Source organism: Anolis carolinensis, chromosome 2 (assembly GCF_035594765.1).
Source record: "Anolis carolinensis isolate JA03-04 chromosome 2, rAnoCar3.1.pri, whole genome shotgun sequence".
Lineage (NCBI taxonomy): Eukaryota > Metazoa > Chordata > Lepidosauria > Squamata > Dactyloidae > Anolis > Anolis carolinensis.
In genome coordinates, this window is record NC_085842.1 from 145,656,507 (window position 1) to 145,679,363 (window position 22,857).

At 38.5% G+C, this 22,857-nt stretch overlaps 1 protein-coding gene and 1 long non-coding RNA gene across 8 annotated transcripts in view; one reads left to right on the forward strand and one right to left on the reverse strand.

The window, feature by feature from the left end:
• Positions 1-15,545, forward strand: part of akap8 (A-kinase anchoring protein 8) — a 29,862-nt gene extending 14,317 nt beyond the window's left edge. For 2 of the 7 annotated variants that reach the window (XM_003217063.4, XM_008104244.3), the window contains 7 exons: positions 189-225; positions 1,976-2,057; positions 3,646-3,787; positions 4,126-4,219; positions 5,781-5,911; positions 11,319-11,414; positions 14,239-15,545. In XM_003217063.4, coding sequence (XP_003217111.1) covers positions 189-225; positions 1,976-2,057; positions 3,646-3,787; positions 4,126-4,219; positions 5,781-5,911; positions 11,319-11,414; positions 14,239-14,685 — 1,029 coding nt within the window. In that variant the 3' untranslated portion in view covers positions 14,686-15,545. Of the gene's footprint in view, positions 1-188; positions 226-1,975; positions 2,058-3,645; positions 3,788-4,125; positions 4,220-5,780; positions 5,912-11,318; positions 11,415-12,747; positions 13,297-13,651 lie in introns of those variants that run through there. The other 5 variants (XR_010002944.1, XR_010002943.1, XR_505684.3 and 2 more) reach the window with 5 other exon arrangements.
• The window catches only part of LOC134296282 (uncharacterized), a 28,078-nt gene that overhangs the window by 4,374 nt on the left and 847 nt on the right, over positions 1-22,857 (reverse strand). The window contains exon 2 of the long non-coding RNA XR_010002945.1: positions 980-18,586. This is a non-coding gene — a long non-coding RNA (uncharacterized LOC134296282). The remainder of the gene's footprint in view (positions 1-979; positions 18,587-22,857) is intronic.

The window sequence follows — 22,857 nt, forward strand, 5'->3', positions numbered from 1 at the left end:
CAGTGTGTCTGTTAGTTTACACTGGCTGTGTTTGAGAATGACAACTTATATTGTAAGTTTTATTTTCTGTCTTCTCAACCTGGAGTTGGAAACATTATTGTGGAAATTATAATGCAGCACAATTTGCATGAAACTGCATAGAGATGTCGAGTGCTCACCTTGTGCACCCCTTCTTTTTTCTTTTAAAGGAGCACAGGGAAGGCAATGAAGCACTCAAGGGAAAAGGTAGGGTGAAGCTTATTTAGCAGACTTCTCTTTCCTTCCTTTCAGTACCTTTAATAAAAATGAAGTTCAAACTAGACTTTTATAATATCTATGCTGATAAATTGTAGAAATTAAGTACTTTATCCCTTCATAGTATAAACAGTGGTAAATATCACTAAGTTGAACAGCTGGTTGTGATATAGATCACTAGAAAGTTGCTTAGTAAATTGCCTTTCTGCATAGATCATGATCCATTGTAACCTAGAATGCTAAACATTACTACCTTAATCTCTAGAACAGGCATAGACAAACTTTAGCCCTCCAAGTGTTTTAGATTTCAACTCCCAGAAAGCTCAGACAGCTTACCAGCTGTTAGTAATTGTGGGAGTTGAAATCACCTGGAGGGCCAGAGTTTGTCCATGCCTGCTCTAGAAGTGCACAGGCAGGATCTGAAGTTGGAAAATAAATATTTATGCATCAAAATGTAGTCAAATCAGGCATTACCTGTTCTCTATCAATTCATTGCCCATTAACCGAGCCACATTTCCTAGACTGTTTATTATAGAAAATTAGAGGAGAAAGAGCTCCATGAAATACCTATGCTGTGAAAGGACAAGTTGAGCTTTCCAGATGATGTTCTCAGCATTCTTCATCAATGGCGCTGCAGGTGAAGACTGATGAGAGTTGCATTCCAACAACATCTCCAGGCTTGCAATTTGCCCTTGCCTGATCCAGGACATATTTTGCGCTATCCTGACATACTTGTTCCACTTACATGTGTTGTAGACACTTGTAGCCAAATTCAGTATTATCGACGTGGTCCACTCATGCAAAAGGAGTTCTTCTCTTTCTCTTCTCCATATGCTCTCCACATCTATTCCGCAAACTTCCCTAACTCTTGTTGAGATAGGCATGGAGGTCTATAAGGGAAGAACAGTTTTAACCCACTAACAGTGACCATTTTTCTGGTGGAAGGATGCAGATTGGCACAACTTCTTTATTGATATATTTGAGATTAAACCATTCAGCATCTTCTCTTTTGTTAAAACTTATATATTAAACATAAGTCATGTATTTCCTAAACATTCCTTCAGCACAATTAAAGCGTTCAGTTACCCCATGAAAGAAACTAGCTTTCCCAAGGCAACCCAGTGAACATTACAACTTAGTGGGTATATATGTCCGAATTCTTTACTACTCATGCCTTTGGATTCAACACTGTTATACTACTATAGGGTTTTGAGGGCTGATTGAAGGATGAAAACCTCTTAATGAGCACAATTGAAAAGTCCTTCCACTGAGTTGAATTCTGCATGGTGCAAGTAGTACTTTTTCCCTTGGGTAAGCATTTATGCAAATATTCTTGCAGTTTATGTGCTATGCTTATGTCAAAATGGTGCAAACACGTGAGTTTCCAAACACTGTAAATAACTTTAAAAATAACTTTGCTATATGGAGCATTAACAAGGTAAATGCTTTTTAGTTGTCATGTGAGATCTACATTTGCTGCTGAAAAATGCAGATCAAGGCAAAAGGAGATATGGCTCAAAAAGTAAAGTATTACTATCCCAGAAGTATGCTAAAAGAACTGTCTTCTTAGCTTTGCGTTACACTCATTATATCTGTTTCACCATAGGTGACATCTGATTCCTCTCCCCCACACCTTTGTAGCCCTTCCATTTAGCCCTTCTTGTTCTCTGTGTCTTGTTTTGTTTATGTAAGAGTTGGATGAAACTATTAATAAACATCTGGCTTAAATAACATTCTGTAGCAACTGGTGATGATGAAGAGTCAAAACAAAGAAAAGAGAAACAGAGGCAAAGGGATAGAATGCGTGACCGTGCTATGGACAGGTAACTAAATGAATTAAACCCTTTCTATATCTACAAAAACAGTTGGTTTAAAAAAATCCAACTCCAGTTCCAGTTTTTTAAAATAATATTGGGTGACATAGCAGACCTGATCTTGAATACACAGCAGCTGTGCCTTTTGCAGGTTTCACTTTAGTTACCTGAGCTGTTTTCTCCTTATGTTATGGTTGTTTCCCGTTTAAAACATTGAATTTGGAATATTCACAAAAATGTATTTCACAAAAAGAGATTGCACAAATCATGGGACTGGGGTATACAGAGGAATAGATTGTCATGGTTGAGATTATAGATAACAAAATAATTTCATTCCTGTGTTGTTGGAAAATATACTATCAAGAATGCTAACTTGCATGATAAAAGGTAAAGGTTTCCCCTGACGTTAAGTCCAATCATGTCTGACTCTGGGGGTTGGTGCTCATCTCCATTTCTAAGCCGAAGAGCCGGTGTTGTCCGTAGACACCTCCAAGGTCATGTGGCTGGCATGACTGCATGGAGCGCCGTTACCTTCCCGCTGGAGCGGTACCTATTGATCTACTCACATCGGCATGTTTTCGAACTGCTAGGTTGGCAGGAGATAGCTGGCAACAATTTATTGTGAACTGTTTGTATCTGCATGCTTGAAAAGATTATATAGTTTAAAGAAATTTTAAAATAAACCCCATTGTCTTGAATTGGCCTGTAGATCTTGCTCCCTGTCAATTATTTAATTTAGTTCCTTTTAATTGCCCAGTTAAGACTTGGTATATTTAGATAAACTATCTTACATCTCAGATGGCCCTTTAAAGCAGTTTACAATCCTTGAAAAGAGCAATAAGATCAAAATATAAGCTTGAGCAATATAACAAATAGACTTAATTAAAACTGAACTGTACCACTCAAACCACTACACCACCCAGACTCCCTCAGGATTTTCGTCAACATTTTTAGTAATAAAGAATGAACTTTACTTTGTAAAACTACAGTAGGCCTATTACATTAAAATCACTTGATTTTAATACATTGCATTGTAAATTTAATGGATTCAGTGGCTCTGCTTCAGTTGGGACTAGCGATAGGATTCAGACCTAAAACACAAGAGGCTGGTTCAGATTTTCTCATTTTCTCTCTTTCTCTTTTTAGAGGAGACATCAAAAAAGAATGTTGGATATGTTACATAGACAGAGATTTTTGATGAAGATATAGGTGTATTTTAATTATGTTTGCATTATAAAACAATGTAAAACAGCAGGAGTTTATCATTCTCAGTAGAAGTAAAGACCTTTTTAGAGAACCCATAAACAAATACACTCTGATGCTGTGAAAACGCACTAGGTCAGTAAGACTTGTATCTCTGCTTTTCTTCAAATGTATCACTGTTTAGATTAAACTATATTTTATTTTAGCTTTGAAATATAGCAAAATACTAGGTGGAAGTGATAAAAAGAATTTGGGAACCATAATTTAATTGCTTTTGTCAGGATGTTAGAAATTGTTTTTGTAAGGAGTTTATCAGTAATTTCTTTTGTAAAATGAAGAAATGCTGACTTCAGGTCTTTGTGTAACACAAATAAATTTAAATGCCTTCCTTTAGAATTCAGTTTGCTTGCTCTGTATGCAAATTTCGAAGTCTTGAAGAAGAAGAAATGGAGAAGCATTTACAAAGCAAATTTCACAAAGATGTCTTGCAATACATTGGGACCAAATTGCCTGACAAAACTGTAGAATTCCTGCAGGTATGTCATTTTAAAACTGTTAACGTTTGGAAAATAGGCCTTATCATTATAGCATATTGAGAATAGTTGAGATTATTGTTGCCTAAAGAGTTTCCAAAAGTAGTTATAGTTTCATATAAAATGGGGTCTGTGAATCTGCCATTAAGCCATTTGTTGCATATTCCACGGTTCTCCACTTGCCTGATGATAAAAGAATTTGTCTAAAGCTATGTATTTCTATGATATTGTCTTTAGTGGAAAAAAGGCTTTTGCTTTGCTTACGATGTCTCCTCTTCAACTCCTTTTATTATTTCATGTTTATGAAACTGATTTATATACGCATTTATCCCAATTCCCAGAAATACATTGTTAATAGAAACAAGAAAATTGGGAAGCGTCGGCAAGAGCTGACAGAGAAAGAGAGCACCAAACCAAAACCAGACCCTTTCAAAGGTAAGTGGAAGATTATTCAATAGAGGTGTCTGTCATTAATTCTTTAACTGCCATTTAGAAAGTGTGTTCGGGGATAAGATATTCTTTAGTTTTTCATTAGGCATAATGTTGGTATAACGCTATCTCAGCCTGAGACAAGAAAAACAAGTGCACTTAAATGACTTAGTAGAATCTAGACAAAGCCAACATGAAGTGGGATGAGTGGTCTATTGTGCAAAAAAGGCAGCAGAGGCTGGGCAGAAGGAGGAAAAAAGATGAACCCATAACTCTTAGTTCCAAGTAGCTTTGTTTATTTTATCTTCATCTTCATTAAATGAACCAAGAGTGTCATACATGAGCATATCACATTTTCATTTTTTGAAGCAGTCCTTTGAAATAGATTCATTTTAGTCCTATTTTTATAACCATTGTGTCTTTTTAAAATTTAAGGAAAAAATAGCACTTTTAGAATATACCTTTTGATTATGCAAGAAACTAGGATAGTATACAAATTCAATTTTTTTCCTATTCTGGGGATTTAGGATTGGTTTTGCTAAAAGATCTTGAAAGACATAATTGAGAAAAATGCTCTAAGAACTTCCTTTGAAGAGTTTGCAGGGTCCCTTTATCTAGTTTGATCCGCCTCTGTTCTCCACAGAAGAAGAGTCCTACCAGATCAGGATGAGTTTCTACCGAGGCTGTATCTCATTTCTAGCAGTGACTGACCTGACACTTCCAAGAAAATCCAAGCAGTTTAGTGAAAGCAAGTGGAGTCTGCACTAAAATGCTGTAGTAATATCAGCTATTCTTAATGGATGTGCCAGTCAGCCATTTTATCACTTTTTTCCTACTGCCCCAAAAGATACTCAACACCTTTTTTATTTTTCTTACATATTTTTTAATACTTATACAGATCTCAAGCTTCATCTAGTATCGGATTATTTCCCTCAGGAGTGCTGTTCTAGTTACTATCATTTGTTGTTCAGTGGCTAAAGTTGATATGAGGTAGAGTGATAGCTGCAAAAAGGCAGATGGAAATTGTAGCAATGGTTTCTTCCATCATAAAGCCTTTTGCTGTGATATTTTCCCCACTCCCAAATAGGTTCTGACATTTTAGTGGTATTGTGGTTGAACTCTTGATGCAAAAGTCAGATGTCCTATAAAAGTAGCGATGTGCTGTGATTGTCTTTGAAAGACATGTATCTTCATTTATAGCTGCTATCTGATATTATTTTAGAAAACTGGGTAAGCTCAGGCAAGAGTTAATAATGTCAAAAGGTTTCTTTATGATGTGCAGTAAGACTTTTGCATGGAGGCGGAGATCCTTATATCCAAAGGATAGACACCTGGACAAGAAATTCAGCTTATTCACATTGCCACTATGTTAACTTTCAATATATTTGGGACAAATTGCCCCAGCATATTATGAAGTGAACCAATGCTTTTGAGGTACTTTGATGTTCTAGTAAGCGATGGATTTTTCTCAATGGCATGCCCAGCATTTCCTTAATTCATCTGCTTAAAATTATTAAAGTAGGCCACTGGTGAGAATTGGGTTATTTTCGTGTCTCTACTTTTTCAGGAATTGACCAGGAGCACTTTTTTAAAAAGATAGAAGCAGCTCACTGCATAGCTTGTGATATGCTAATTCCTGCACAACCACATCTTCTTCAGAGGCATTTACGGTCTGTTGATCACAACAGAAATCGCAGGGTAAGCACCCTAGAAGAGAAGTCTTATAGTATAGCCCTGTGGAGCAGTTTACTAAAATAATTCCTGCTGAGTTGATTCGGGCTTACTTCTTAACAAGTTGTTTAGGTTTACAGTATTAGTCATTAATGCTTAGATAGATCATCTCTATCTGATACTTATATCCCATTCTGGGATCTATAGTTCTTGGTTGCTAATAAAATATTTATCTGCTTTAGGTAAAGTAGTTCAAATTGAAAGTTACTTCACTATAGGAAAAGCAAGTATTTGTGATTTGTTATATGCCTTTCATCAAGAAACCATTTATATCAAGGGGGAGAAATATATTCTGTCTCCTACCACAAAATGAAAGAAAAAAAATCAAAAGAGGTTTTCATAACATTTAAGGCAAGTGCAGACCAGCAGTTTATTTGTGTGCTGAACATCTAATAATTCTAATTAGTGTAAAGAATATGTGTGCAGATTCCAGGTTATCAGGGATCATAATATGAGGCCTACTAATGTTGGTTGTTTTTCTGTGGAGTATGGATTATGATTCTATACTTGTTTGTCTATAGAGTTCCTGTTATCCTTCAGACTGAAAAGGCTAGGAAAAGATTTTCTTAAGTGATTGGTAGAAAAGATGGCTGCTTAGAATTTATGAATTGTTTTTTACTTACTGCTTTCATGCTTCAGTGATGTTTGTAATTTGCCCTGTCGTTATAGTCAAAATGTGGATATCAGGGTTCTAATCTTTATTGGGGGGGGGGGGGGGGCTAGAACTGGTACTTTTTCAATACAGAATGAAAGGGATATACAAATTCATAAAATCATAGAGTTAGAAGAGACTCCAAAGGCCATACAGTCCAACCCTATTCTGCCTTGTAGGAACATGGAATCAAAGCACTCCCAACAGATGACCATCCAGCCTCTGCTTAAAGGTGGTGAAGTAGAAGGAGCCTCCCCCACACTCCAAGGAGGCAACATATTCCACTGTCAAACAGCTCTTACTATCAGGAAGTTCTTCCTAATGTTTAGGTGGAATCTCTTTTCCTGGCATTTGAATCCACTGTTCTGTATTCTGGTTTTTAGGGCACCATGGCCCCTCCTCAAGTTATAATAATAATAATAATAATAATAATAATAATAATAATAATAATAATAATAGCTTTATTTATACCCCGCCACCATCTCCCCACGGGGACTCAGGGCGGCTCACACAGGGCAAGGCCCAACTGACACAATTTACAGAAACAACAGCATAAATACATTGAACAATATACAAAAAATAATAAAACACAGTAAGACAATAAAACAAGAGTTAATACAGCAGTAAATCAATCAACCAACAAGTACCTTTCAGTCGATATGGGTGGGGGGGACTGCAGCAGCAATATACAATAACATCATCACTTATACAGTAGGGAGTGGATGGTTACCATATGAACTATTTATATAAGGGTAATCAGGAAAGGAAGTTTTATTAAATGTTAACAGGGTTTTTATATTAAACATTTAAGTAACAGTAGATGAAACTGTCACATTTGTTAGCTCAGGTAGTAAGGTTTGTTCACTTTGTCAGTATAAAGGCCTAAACATTTTCTGGTCGTTTTGGGATATCTCCATTTCCACTCCTGTGTTAAATGTCTATAAAGACTTTCTCCATATTTGATCTGATCCTAACCAACACTGAGGATAGGGTCAGTGGAGTGGAAGTGGTGGGATCCTTGGGCAGTAGTGACCATGTGCTCCTGGAGTTTGTGATGCAAAGGAAGGGGGAAACTAAGAGAAGTCAAACATGCATTCTAGACTTTACGAGAGCTGACCAGGAAATTTAAGAAAATACTGAATGTGATTCCATGGACAGGAATACTAAAAGGGAAGGGAGTTAATGTTGGATGGGAGTTTCTTAAAAGTGAGATACTGAAGGCACAATTTCAAACAGTGCCAGCAAGGAGAAAAAATAAGAGAAGTGTAAAACAACCAGAATGAATGTCCAAAGAACTTTTAATGGAGATAAGATTTAAAAGAGACATGCACAAGAAATGGAAAAGGGGAAAATTCACAAAGAGGAATTGAAACAAATAACCAACGTATGTAGAGAAAAGGTTCATAAGGCTAAAGCATAAAATGAGTGTCAGAGTGCCTAAGATCTGTGCCTAAGATCGTCTTCTGCAGCCTTTCTCTCACAAGCAAATGCTGCATATACACAGACCATTCTTTGTAGTTATGGTCATTTAACTTCTCAATCATTGTTAATGAGTTTGAGGCAGCCATTATCTCACCTTCTGGAGACCCTCGCTCTCGAGTTTCAGCCCAGCCACTGATGGTTCCACACTTTCAGTAGCTTCTGGCAAGCCCCCCTCAAGCTTCAAGATTTATGGCTCCACACTTCTCACTTCTGATCATCAATCAGTCAGGCTCCAGCACGCCCCACTTGCAGCTCTGCTTCTCCAGGAATCAATCTTCCACTGAAGACACACCAAAGCAGGCTCACCAGAACAGCGGGTCCCGTCTCTGGTCACACTCGCAGCTCCAACTTTTTCTCCACTCCAAACTCCAGAATCAGGTCCAGTCTGTGCTCTGGTCCAGTCTAGGAACTGGTCAGTTTGGGCCCATAACCAAATTGTCAGAGTATTAGCAGCGCAGCAGTAGTTGGATGGAGTCAGTGGAACGCAGAACGAGAGACATCAGAGACAATGGTAAAACTATATACAAAGTTTTACTGACTTCAGTAATAATCAAGACAAACAAGCTTGCAGACAATGGATGAACACAGGACTTGACTCAACACCTAGGCAGACAGCACTCGACTAAGAACAGAACAGAACTGATGCAATCAGCAATGCACACACACTTGTGTCTGGACACTCCCCAGTTCCAGCCACACATCAAGGTCATCACAGCTTCTTAGTAATTAACTCTTTCCAGACTATAATACACTCTGGATGATGCAATCAGTATGCAATACAGGAAAGACACAAATTTCATTTAAACACTACCAATACACAAATCCCACATTAACAATGAGCTTATGCTTACCAGAGGGATTAAAAGCAATAAAAAGAGGTTCTTTGGTTATGTCAGTAGAAAAAGGAACAAAAATGAAACAGTGGGGCGTCTACGAGGAGAAGGTGATGAAATACTAATGGGATAGGGAAATGGCAGAGCTGCTTAACACCTTCTTTGCCTCAGGCTTCTCCCGAAAGACGATTGGTGTTCAACCTGAGCAATATGGAAGCGAATGAGGTAATAGGGGAAATGCAACCCAAAATAGTTAAAGAAGTAGTCCAGGAATACATGCCTACTCTAAATGAATTCAAGTCTCCAGGGCCAGATGAACTACATCCAAGAGTATTGAAGGAACTAGCAGAAGTAATTACAGAACCACTGGCAATAATCTTTGAGAATTCTTGGAGAACAAAAGTCCCAGCAGACTGGAGGAGGGGAAAATGCTGTCCCTATCTTCAAGAAGGGAAAAAAGAGAACCCAAAAAATTACTGTCCAGTCAGCTTGACATCAATACCAGGGATGATTCTGGAGCAGATCATTAAGGAGGCAGTCTGTAATCACTTCAAAAGGAATGCTGTGATTGCTAAAAGTCAACATGGATTCCTCAAAAACAGGTCATGCCAGACTAATCTTGTCTCTTTTTTATAGAGTTACAAGCTTGGTAGATGCAGGGAATGCTGTGGATGTTGCATATCTTGATTTCAGTAAGGCCTTCAACAAGGTCCCCCATGACCTTGCAAGCAAACTAGTCAAATGTGGGCTAGGCAATGCTACTATTCGGCAGATTTGTAATTTATTAAGCGACCGAACCCAAAGGGTGCTCACCAATGGTTCCTCTTCATCCTGGAAAGAAGTGACTAGTGGAGTGCCGCAGGGTTTGGTCCTGGGCCCAGTACTGTTCAACATCTTTATTAATTACATGAATCAAAGTTGAAAGGGCATGCTTATCAAGTTTGCAAATGACACCAAATTAGGAGGGATAGCTGATACTCAGGATTAGAATCAAAATGACCGTAACAGATTAGAGAGCTGGGCAAAAATTAACAACATGAATTTCAGTAAGGATAAATGTAGGTTTTACACTTAGGCAGAAAAAATGAAATGCAAAGATACAGCATGGACGATGCCTGGCTCGACAACAGGTCATGTGAGAAAGATCTTGGAGTCTTCATGGACAACAAGTTGAATATGAGCCAACTGTGTGTGATACAGCAGTTAAAAAAGCCAATGGGATTTTGGACTGCATCAAAAGGAGTATAGTGTCTAGATCGAGGGAAGTAATGGTGTCTCTTTATTCAGCTTTGGTTAGATCTCACTTGTGTCCAATTCTGGGCACCACGATTCAAGAGATATATTGACAAACTGGAAGGTGTCCAGAGAAGGGCAACTGAAATGATCAAAGATCTGGAGACCATGCTCTATGACAAGTGTCTTAAGGGCTAGGTATGTTTAGCCTGCAGAAGAGAAGGCTGAGAGGAGACATTACAGCTAGAAAGGATGTCACAGTGAGGAAGGAGCAGGCTTGTTCTCTGCTACTCTAGAAACTAGGACTCAGAGCAATAGTTTCAAATTACAGGAAAGGATATTCTACCTGAACATTAGGAGGAATTTCCTGACTATAAGAGCTGTACAGCAGCGGAACTCTATGCCTTGGAGTTTGGTATGCTTTGAATGCGATTTCCTGCTTCTTAGCAGGGGGTTGGACTAGATGGCCCATGTGGTCTCTTCCAACTCTACTATTCTATGATTCTATGATTCTATGATTCTATGGTAGAAGCTCCTTCCTTGGAAGCTTTTAAACAGAGGCTGGATAACCATCTATCAGGGGTACTTTGATTTTGCTTTTCCTGCATGGTAGAGTTAGACTAGGTGCCCCATGTGGTCTCTTCCAACTCTATTATTCTATGATTCTATAGTGATCGCAGCTTGCTTCAAGAGGTGTCCTTCCTTCAATGGAAGAGCTGTTTTTATTAATTTTTTTCATCCATCTTTCTAGCAACCTCTCAGGTTTTTCTGGAAGGTTCCTTTCATCAAATTTTGGGAGATATGGGGATTGCAGAGAAGAAGGATAATCAGAAATATCCTTCCCACGCCTTCTTCATCTATCAGGAATGTCTTATGACTAGTTATCATAGAAACTCTAGATTATAAACCCATATAATTTGTGAATAACATGGCAAAAATCTCACCACAAACTTTGATGAGGCTTTTTTTGTATATTTTGTTGCACAGTCCAGTACCTTTGACAGTACATCTAATGGAGGCCATCTTTACTTTTAGGTATTTATGTATCATGAGATGCATGGGTGCGTGTGAGCACCAAGTTGATGCTGTAACATAAGAGAGATAACTAGGAACGTAGTATTGTGCTTATTGTATACATAACCAGTATAATGACTCATATACTTGTTACTTCCAGATGGCAGCTGAACATTTCAAGAAGACTAGTTTCCATGTAGCTAAAAGTGTCCTAAATAGCAAACACATAGTGAAAATGCTAGAAAAGTATCTCAAGGTAAGTAAGCAGCGTATTTGCCGCTCAGTCCTGCTGCTTCTCATTGACTGAGCATTGCACTGGCATTGCTGAGTGTGTAGCATGGGACTTTCATAAAAGATGGAGTAAAGCAATGTTGTTGATTTACTCTTATACAGTGGTCTAAGCTTAAAATAATTTCTACCTCTTTGAGCAAATCACCTTTTTTTCATTAGTTGGATGGTCACATTTTTGGTAAGCAGAATGTATATAAAAACTTTAGCTGCTTATAAATTGTGGTAAAGCTACTGGAATTAATATGAAAATTGATAAAATTAATATCCTCTGGAAAGGATAAATGTAAACTAGCTCAGTGAGAAAGGAAGGCAATTTAATCAGTGTTTGAAATATTTATTGTTTTCAAGATAAAGCATTGAATGTGTTCCCTGCTCATGAGATCGGGGGTGGGGTGGGGGTAAGCTTTTAGCTAAGTGGAAAAGGAGATTCTGCTTTGATTTCCTTAGCAGGTGAGACATTCTAACTGGAAACAACATTGCAAAGTGAGAACATTTATTTTTAGTGTCTGTGTTTTCTCTAGTGATCATTTCTGGGATACTGTTGGCATCAATTGTTCTGATACCAACTGTCAGAAGTAGTGCATAAAATAACAAGGGGCCTTGTTGACTCTGTAGGTTAAACTAGCATTTTATACTTCTGAGAATTGAAAATATAGCAAAGTTTCAAAAGAGGCAACATGATAAGTCTGCCTTCCTAAATTGGCATTTGAGGTCAAGTGAACACTTCTGTGTGACCATCAAAGGTTTGCTCATGTAGTATATATGAGGTTGCAGGTGAATTCTATTTTTAGATGTAGGATTGCAGAATAACTGACCAGATGAAGATGAAAAGAGAATAAGTATGCCTGCTACTGTTCTCTGGGAATCCGGGAGCAACTCAAGACTAACAGAACCCTCTTATAGCAAACATTAGCCATAGGGGAGTAGATCTTGCATCTACCATGTTCCCCTACCCCATTTTGGCAATATTTTGGTTTTATCCAGAATGCCTACCTGCTAATAAACTAGTCTCCGGCAGGCCGACGCCAGTGAAAAGTGAGACTATGCTCTCTGGGCCCAATAAGAGACAGAGCTGAGAACATCAGCCTGTTGTTGGCACTGATGGCCTATGAGCTGAGGCTGTCTTCCTTTAGCGGCCTCTCATACACGTTGAACAGGAGGGGTGACAGAATAAACCCTGCGGTTGCTCACATGAGAGAGCCCTTGGGGCAGATGAGCAGTTGCCCAGTGCCAGCCTCTGGGACCCCTCGGAGGACAAAATGGAACCACTCAAGCGCAACTCCGTCTACCCCTGCTAGGGTCCGCAGGTGCCTCCGCAACACCTCATGATCAACAGTATCAAAGGCTGCCAACAGGTCTAACAGAATCCACATGGACACCTGACCTTTGTCAATCAGCCGGAGGAGATCTTCGACCCACCCAGCACAGTCTCCGTACCATACCCAGGTGCAAAACCAAGCTGAAAGGGGTGAAGGAAATCTGAGGATTCCAGGTAATGGCAGAGCTGCCCCCAACAAAACTCTTCTCATCGCCTTACCCATGAAAGGAAGGCTGAAGGCAGGGCAAGACTGTTCAAATCAAGAGATGATTCTTGAACACTGACCTAATCACAAGGTAGAGCCTAGAGCTCTGTGAAACTCCATAAATCAGTAAATCAGGCTGACTGGTTGATTTCAGCCAGAGAAGGGGACACTACTTGTCTCTTACCTGCATGGTTCTTCTTTTATGGAGACAGCCTGGTTTGCATTTGACCCACCTGGGTCATAAAACAGAAATACTCAGTTCTTGGGTGCAGAAATCCCTAGCTGAGTTGCTAAACCCAGTTTACGTGGGTGGGGCTCCATAGAGATAGCAGAAAAAGCAGGACATTTGAACTACTGTACTTGATATGTATGTGAGTTTAGAAAGTGTAATTTTAATTTGATCAGATTATGGACTAGATTTCTACTCCGGAATGCTGTCTTCCCTTCTATATAGCTGCTTTAGGTCAGTCACATAAGAGTGATTTGCAAGAAGGGAGGAAATGTTTTTAAGCCTGTTATGATACTACGTGCTACGTAGTGATTTTGACATCCAGTAGAACAACACTAGTGTATGTCTACTGTTTCCATACAATGTTTTCTTTAGTAAAGAAGAGAATGTTGAACAAAGTTAGAGTAGAGCATTGCCTCCATGTTGGGTGACTGTAAGCTCTAATTTCAGTCTGAAGAAGATTAGTATGACTTCTGTATGAGGAATTTCCAAGAGAATTTCCTAATGTGCTGTGATCAGACATGGAAAGTGTTCTGCCCAACAAGATTACTGAAATGTGTGAGTAGCCATCATTGATTTATAGCCATACGACCCTGGACTAAAATAGAATAATTGAGAGTTTCTGAGATTACTGGGCATTTACTAAACATAGTGTTTTGTGCTAGGTGCCCAAAATGTAAATAGAGAAATGAACAAATGTCCAAGATCATGGGTACTGTATTTGTATTCACTTCATTTACTACACTAGAACTACTTCTGCCAATTTTAACCTGTTCTTTTGAGGCTGAAGCTTCAGCATATTTCAGATAATGCCACATTCATAGACTGAAGATAGTGGTAGCCTTAAGTAAAGAATTTCAGCAAAAATTTAGTCCATTACCTTGATAAACAGGGCAGTGATTTGTGCTAATCTGCTTTCAAATGAAGATGTTAGTTTTCAATCACTCAGTTGCAAATTTCTGCATTTTAGGCTTGAGGTTCTCTAAGAGAACTTTAGATGACTGCAATTTTGATAACGTGATTCCTCTCTTTGTCAGGGTGATGACCCATTTACAGATGAGAACATTGACCAAGATGTTGATGAATCTGAAGCTGTAGAGAGGGCAGACCGTGAAGGGACTCAAGAAAATACAGCTATAGAGGAAAAACAGAATGCTGGTGATGAGGTCAAACCCAGTGAGGCTGGTGAAACTGCTAAACCAGAAGGGGATGAGACAGCCTTCCCTCCTGCAGATTTTTCTAAAGGTGAATCTGCAGAGAACCAACAGCAGGCAGAAGAGAGAACAGTAGCTGTAGGAATAGTGGAAGAGCTGCCATTCTCATCCCAAGGAGGTTCAGAAGAAAGAGCAGCTGAAATCCAAAGGGAGCGACAACAGCATATGGAGCCAGCAGAGGAGAATTTATCTGAAATGAGAACCACTGAAAGTAAAGATATCAAGGAAGAGCCAGTTGTAATATCAAGTGCAGATCTGCAACAGGAATGATGACATAGTGCTTTTGTGAAGGCAAGCCTAACAAGCCTTGCCTCCCTTACCCCACGTACACCCAGTCTTATGTCAGTCGAGTGAGTGTGTATGTGTACATTGCCAGAGTGCTGTCCATTTTATTTCCATTTTGAGGAAAGATATCCAATCCTTTTCTGTGGAATCAGCCTTGTTATTAAGTGTTTTGTAGAAAAGTAAAGTTAACCAGTCTATTTCGTTAGAGAGTTCAGAAAAATATAAATTGAGACCTTGCCTTTAGAATGAGTATCACTATTTGAATAGCAGGTATTATTATGCTTCTGACAGCTCTTTGATTTTTGGTACTGATCAAGTACAGATTCATTTGAAAACTATATTCACCTTCTTGTTAATAAGAAAGACTAGTTGAATGGTTTTATTCTTTCCTGTGAAAATGTTTGCTCAACTAAATTCCTAGTGATCAGGTTTTCTGCCATGGGGACTGTTAATTTTCACTTACCCAGTTTCAAGTACTGCATGAAAAACAGCAGTCGTAACTATATAATTTGAAGCATCAAGGTACTTGTGTATCTCAGCACTAGTTCAGATTTTCTGTAAAGCCATTTGCAGTTTGTGCTGCTACTTATGCTGCTATAGAAGCATGGCACAAAGTTGAAAAGTTATGCCAACACTGAAACCTCCCTTTCTTTAAAATCAAAGTCAGAGGAATATAATGCACGAAGTAAACAAACAGGGCCCTGAACATGAGGAAGGATGTTAGTGTTATGACTGTGTAATTACATGTAGCATAATGTTTCAAAGTGGAATGCTTTTTCTTATTTCTAATAACTACAAAGTCTTATGCTGTGTCATTTAAATAAATTTCTGAAATTGAAAATTCAGTGTTTGATTTGAACTGGTTTCTCATCATTCCTAAAGCTTTCACATCATTTCTGAGTGTCTGAAAAACTATATCTCCCCATATGAACCTGCCAGGGCTTTAAAATATTCAGGAGGAGGCTTGCTCTCAGTATCACCACTATTGCAGGCTCCTTTGGTGAGGACAGAGAGAGAGAGGCTTTTCAGTGGTGCTTTACACCCTTTGGCATGCCCTACAGGAGGCCAGCCTGCCCCCTACTTTCCTTTTGTCAGCAGGCAATGACCTTTTTTGTTTAAGCCAGTTTTAATGCATAACCAGGAAAATTTTTATTGAATTGAATGTTTTTTTTAAAAAAAACTTCATATATTTCAAATGATTTTATACTGTTTAATGTGATATTATTTTTAAATGTTTACTGTTAAGGTGGTTTAAATTTATTTTCTGTAGAAAGCACTTTAGGTCCTGCTCTGGTGAGAAAGGGGGCATGAAAATGACATAACAAACTGGAAGACCTATTTTTCCTGTCTTCATTTTTGGATCAGTGTCCTTCACCTCACATCCCCAAATGCAAAGTTGCCTATCAACTTATGGTGACCACATAAAATAAAGATTTAATATCCCTTATCCATAATGCTTGAGACCAGAAGAAACCTGTATTTCAGGGTTGTTGATTTTTTAAAGGTTTTGAAATATACTATGAGTATCAGTATATAAAAGGGTGTAAGGGCAGCAGCAGAGATGGTAGTAAACCCTGGTTTGGGCTCCCCCTCCCATCTCTTGGTTGAGAAGAGGAGCAAGAGGGAGGGAGAAGCAGTGGCCAAATTCATCTTCTCTTGGCCCAAACTAGAGCCTTGCAGCAAAAAAAGTCAGCACCTTCTCATTTCCCTTCTTCCATCACCAGTTCCCAGTCAGGGTCTCTTACCCAAGATTTTTGTCACTGGAAACCCAGTACTTACAGCCCAGTTCTGACAGCTGTGCTGCTATTTTTGTTCATTTAGCTGGTGAGAGATGGAAGAATCTGAAATTATGGCAAGTCTAGGTTCCTTCCATTTCACAGGCCCTGTATCTCTCTATAAGTACATGCTGTAGCTCCAAAAGTTTAGGTTTTTGGAATATTCTAGAATTCTGGATAATAAGAATATTTATTTATTTAGTGCCAAAAGCATTGCATAATAAATAAGTTTAAAAGTGATGAAATGAAGGAATCACAAGCAGCTAAATAGTTTTAGACCAAAAGCAGGCAACCGTAGCTTTAAACAACTCGTTACATGAGGCAGGACATTGTGGGCAAGCATACATATGAGTTGTTTGTTCTGCTCCACAGTCACACAAGGTGGATGATTCCTCCAGGTAGTGCCATCTTGCCAAGTTGTCTTTTGATCTGTCCACTCCGCTTCTGAGCCTATTTAGGGACTTCCAAGTTGCCCATTCTTGGTTTGCCTCTGGAGGCAATAAAATAATTCTTTATTTGTACCCTGCTCCACCTCCCAGAGGGGATAAGGGATAGGTGACCTGTATTACAGTAGATGTAGTTGAGATTTCACTGATTTGGAAAATAAAAGGGAAAACTACATATACATAGAATAGTCTTTGGGGGTGATGTAGCAAGCTACACTTCAAGCCTGTTGCATTACTGGCAGCAAAAAAATACTGATCATCAAGGGATCTATCACCCTTCCAAATTTGCAGGTTAAACATTTATGAATTTGATTATTTACAGTCTACAGCTGTTGCCCTATAAGGGAACAAAAATATATTGCCTGACGTTGACTCCAGAATCACACTGGAGGACCTAAAATACCTAGATAAGTGTTCTCTCTTAAATTGCTTTGCAGTTTTTAAATTTGTGTTTTTCTACTTTTGTTGGATTGTGCACATTTAGGGAGGGTGCAGGTATATGTTAAACATTTTATTCTATGTCTATTTGTGTTATGGGAGTGGGGCGATGTAAATTTTTATGCCAAGAATTCTATGACAAAAAACAAATTTTACATTTTCTCCATTTTTAAGCAGATAATCAGTTTGCAAAATATTCTGCTTTCTCCCTTGTCATGGGGTGGACAATATCTATGGAAACGTTAGAAATCTTACTTAAATGTTTTTCTAATTTCTAGGAGTACACCATGTACAAACTCATAGTCTTTGAAGTCTTGTTTTTACAAAGCAAGAGATTAGCAACTTAGTCTTTATAAAGGAAGGAATCAGTGGAGATAAAAAATGCTGAAGATTTTCTCAGCACTTGAGTGGAACTTTAGGGACACAATCCTACATACAAGTTAGAAGTGCCCCTCATAACCACAATACATTTTTTTCAAGAGTGTGGATATGAAGCATCTTCCCCATCAGAAAGCCCATTGAAAGCAGGATGAAGTGTCTGCTTTTCTGCCTATGTCTGATGAAGAATGCATATGTACACTTGTCCTTAGCCAACCCCTGAAGTTACATGATCAAGATGTGCCTGATAATGAAATAAAAGTCCATGATTTTTAAAACGTTTAATATTTGTATGGGAGATTGCCAACAACTTCTAAGTGTTGCAGGCTATATTTCAAAGGAAGGAACTGGCAAGACCACATCTGAAGTAACCCTTTGCTAAGAAAGTCATGAGATTGCCATAAGACAACAGTCAACTTGAAGGCACACAACACACTTCAGGAAAAGATGCATTTAATATGCATTGATGTCTGAAGGTCTACATGAGTTTACAAAGCAGACTTTTTGATTGTGTAGTGATGACAAAATCCATTGGAACATTTTGTGTGTACGGTTGTGTGTTGCTGTTTGTATGGAGATGATAACAACAGAATATACCATGAATCAGGCATGAGACTAGTGATAGCTGTTTCCATTTCAAATACATCTTCGATTGATCTTCAGTGACAATGTGCAAATTTTACTAGTGGGGATAATTATATTGCCTTCTAAACCTGAGAGGGTGCAAAACTGGTCTGTAGGCATATCATTTCTTGTCTTCCACATACATTGGACAAATATCAGTTTGCTTATAGAGCCAACAGATCAACAGGATGCCATGGTCATCACGCTCCATGTTGTTTAATCCACCTGGAACAATAGGGGAACTATGTGAGGATGCCTTTTGAAGACATTAGTTCTATGTTTAACACAATCCTCCCACATAAACTGATGTCTAAACGTATGGATCTTGGATTGTTATATTTACTTCGTTTCTGGTTTATGGACTTCTTGTCTGGACATTCTCAGAGGGTGAGATTAGGTAATCATATCACATCAACTCTCACTCTTAATACAGGGCTGTGTGTTCAGTCCTCTGCTTTACACTTTGTACACATGTGACTGCACCCCATCTATTGGAGCAATATCATTACCAAATTTGCAGATGATAATCCGTGCTGGGGCTTATCTCTGAAGGGGATGAGTCTGCCCATTGGGATGAGGTGGATCGGCTGCTCTTGTGGTGCAGGGGCAATATCTGGTTCTTATCACGAAGACCAAGGAGCTCATAGTGGACTACAGAAAGAACATACCAGAGATCCAGTCTTTGGTCATAAGTGGCGCAGGTGGCCGGTTTTAAGTTCCTGGGTGTCACTGTTGAGGATCTGACCTGAGGCACCCATACAGCAGCGTTGGTTAAGAAGGCGCGGCAGAGACTACTACCTGAGGCTTTGAAGGAACCAACAACTAAATGAAAAACTGCTGGTGACATTGTACTGCTGTACTATAGAGTGTCCTAACCTATGGCATCTACACGTTGTTTGGTAGCTGCACAGTGGCAGATAGGAAGACGTTCCAAAGTCACCACTACTGCCCAGAGAATCATTGGTTGCCCTCTCTAATCTTTGGAAGAACTTTATATAGGTCCCGCAGCCTTAAGAAAGCTACAATTCTTGGGGATCCATCTCACCCAGCATATTGTTTTTTTGAATTATTACCATCTGGCAGACGGTACAGGGTCACAAAGGCAAGGACAATCAGACAGACAGCTTTTATCCTAGAGCTATAACTACTGAACTCCATGGCTTTGCATTGATATGCCATTGGGGGCTGTGCGGTGGGGTGGGAGAGTGGAGAGACAGGTGTGTTGTTTGTGATATGTACTGGGGAAAGCATTTAATCTTGTTGTACAATGTACAATGACAATAAAGTTATTCTATTTGCCCAAGGTTCACCAGTGGGTCTCCATGGCTGAGCAAGGATTTTAACCTTGTCTATTAAAGTCCTAATTCAGCCCTCAGATCACTGTACCATACTGGCTCTCTATTGCTTATGTAGTGTGCAGTAACAAGTGTGTTAAGTGTGCCCATAAACTGAACAATTCTCTGTCAATGCAGCTTGCCCTTTAAGGAGTCTAATGTAGTCTCTTCGTGCATATGTCTCATATGCCAAGGTTTTTCTTTATAGTTCTGTATTGCCTTATAGAAGTTGCATCTTTTTCTTCTCCTTGAAGTTATCACTCTGACAATGCTGTCTCAATATACAATAAACAGTAGATTTTGTACAGAATATAATTTTTGAATAATCTCTGGATTGTTACTAATATTTTAAATTGTTTCTAAAACATTTTGTAACTGGTGTAAAATTGGAAGTAGTGCTTCACTTCTGGATACAAAAGCTATATCTGCATGGCTTTGTGACTACACAGTGTTAGGCAAATACATCCCACAGAGTCTTGCAAACATACATTATTATTCTTGGGTATGCATCTAATACTACTCAGAAGAGATTCATGAATAATAACTCTGCTTAAATTGAGATGCTAGGAAAAGAGCAAGAATACAGTCTGTTCTACTTTCACAGTGTTTGAAAAGCATTGTTCCGTTGGTTACTTTTATAGTAGTGACTCATACAATATTGAGATTCCGTGATCATAAGTAACATGTTTCATACGACTCCAAGCCTGTTTCTGCTGCGATCTGCAAACCTTTATAGTTTGCTATCTAGGTAGTTGCATAACACATGCCATATTGATTAAGCTGGCACTTTTGGTTTTTACTATGAAATGTGTATTAGTTATACACTGCTGAAAAATTACACAACACAGTTCTGTTCCATAATACTGTTAAAGACATGTTCTTATAATAAAGGGGTATTTGTAAAAAATAGATGTAAGGTAGATAAATAGGGGAGGTTCTACTGGAAGGAAGGTGACACATGTGGGATAAGTGCATATTTATATTGGATAAAAACAGTTCATGTTCAAAAATGCTCCTAGTGCATTACATACAATACATACATACAATAACGCAAGTATTCTACATCAGGTGGTTGTCAAATTAAGATTATAATATCTTCTGCAGTTGGGGCCATAAATGACATGAAATAAAAGAAATGCATTACATCTTCAATGGTATGCAGGTTATTTATTTCATTGACATAGTAACTTTCTCGGTAGCTGCCCTGCCCCTTTGAGAACTCCCTCCCTATTGAGATTAACACTGCCCCTTCCTTGTTAACTTTCAAGAACCAGTTGAAGACCTACCTATTCAAACAAGTTTTTGAGGAATGACTTCAATTGCTAATGACAGCAAGGTTGATTTGCATTGAGCTTAGAAAAATATATTATTTAATTGATGAGTCTCCACAATAATTGTAATTGATTTTAAATGTTTTAAATGCTTAATATTTATTTATATCTTATTTCTGGACATTATTATGTTTTGTGTGATTTTTCTTTATAGTTCTCTATAAAGTTTTTTATGAATCGAATCTGGCATTGAATTTTTGCCATCTTTTGTTATGAATCTGCCCTGAGTCCCCTCAGGGAGCAAGAGTGGAATATAAATAAAGTTTTATTATTATTATTATTATTATTATTATTATTATTATTATTATTGTATTTATGTTAAGTATACTTTGATTTGTATTGTATTATGTTGTGAGCTGCTTTGGGTCCCGTTAGGGAGAAAATTTGGATACAAATAAATATTTATTATTATTTCTCCTGAACAAGACCCAAGGTAGGTCCCAACATTAATTGAAGCACATATGAATTATGAATTGTAACTTAATAAAAATGAAATATATCACAATTATTATTTTAAGTGCTGGGGGCTCAAATTTACCCAGATGCCATGCCCTTTGGTCTCATACCACATTTATGGGGTGTCATCTGTGGTTATTCAAAGATGCAGGAAATATCATTTCCCATGTTAAATTGTTTTTTGTTTACATTTGAAGGCAGAATATTGATACTAAACATGTGCACACAACCTAAATGTTCTAATTAAACATCTAAAAAGGCAATAATTGTCCTCAAAAAATCTATTGGTAAAAAGTACTTTTACAAAATGTGTACTGTAGTATGCAAAATCTGGTTGCTGCAACTATGGTGAAATATGATATTTATTTGCAATGAGAATGATGTGAAGAAGCAAAATGCTAATGTTGTACAATGGGAAATAAATTTGTAACCGAATCTTTAACTTTAGAATTAATTTGAGATAAGTAACTGTCGTGACTCAATGTTATGGAATCCTGGGATTTGTAGTATGGTGAGGCACCAGCACTCTTTGGTAGAGAAGGCTAAAGACCTTGTGAAACTACAAATCTCAGGATTCTGTCGCATTCAGCCATGGCAGTTACAATGGAGTCAAACTGCAACAATTCTACAGTGTTGATGCAGTCTGACATGTTGGATATTGACAATAATGTTGTTTTGGTCTTCTGGTCATATGTTTGACTTGTACCCCTTACCGAGTGCTTGGAAATGAAATCACGATTAAAATTGTGGCACTTTCTTATTTAAAATGTGCTGAGAAATAATTTGCATGCCAATCACTAGCTTTTGTGAATAACTGCTGTGGTTTTGTTCCAGGACTCCGAGGGGAGAACAAAATCCATGGCTGCTCAAGTCCCATGGTGTATAGTGGTGGACTAAAAAGGTGTCCCTTGTATGAAGTGGCAAACCAAGATTTTCCCTTTGGAATGATATATATGTGTGTAATAAATGGTTGAATTCGTGAGTGCAGCATCCATGGACACAGAGGGCTGGCTATATTTGTAAAGTGTTCCTAGTGCCACCTTTCTTGAACAACCGACAGCGTGTGGCACCACTGTTTCTGAGAGGGAGCTGCCAGGGCTGTGGCTTCCCAACCCATAAAATCCACCTCTTTCCCCACCCTTTACCCCACTCTCTCCCTTAAGTATGATCTTGAAGAAATAGCCTGCCAAACTGAGCCAATGCGAAATTTGTCTAGCAGAGTTGCTGTGAGTTTTCCAGGCTGTGTGGCCATGTTCTAGAAGCATTCTCTCCTGACACTTCGCCCACATCATCATCAGACAACCTCTGAGGATGTGGGTGAAACATCAGGAGGGAATGCTTCTGCAACATGGCCATACAGCCTGGACACCTCACA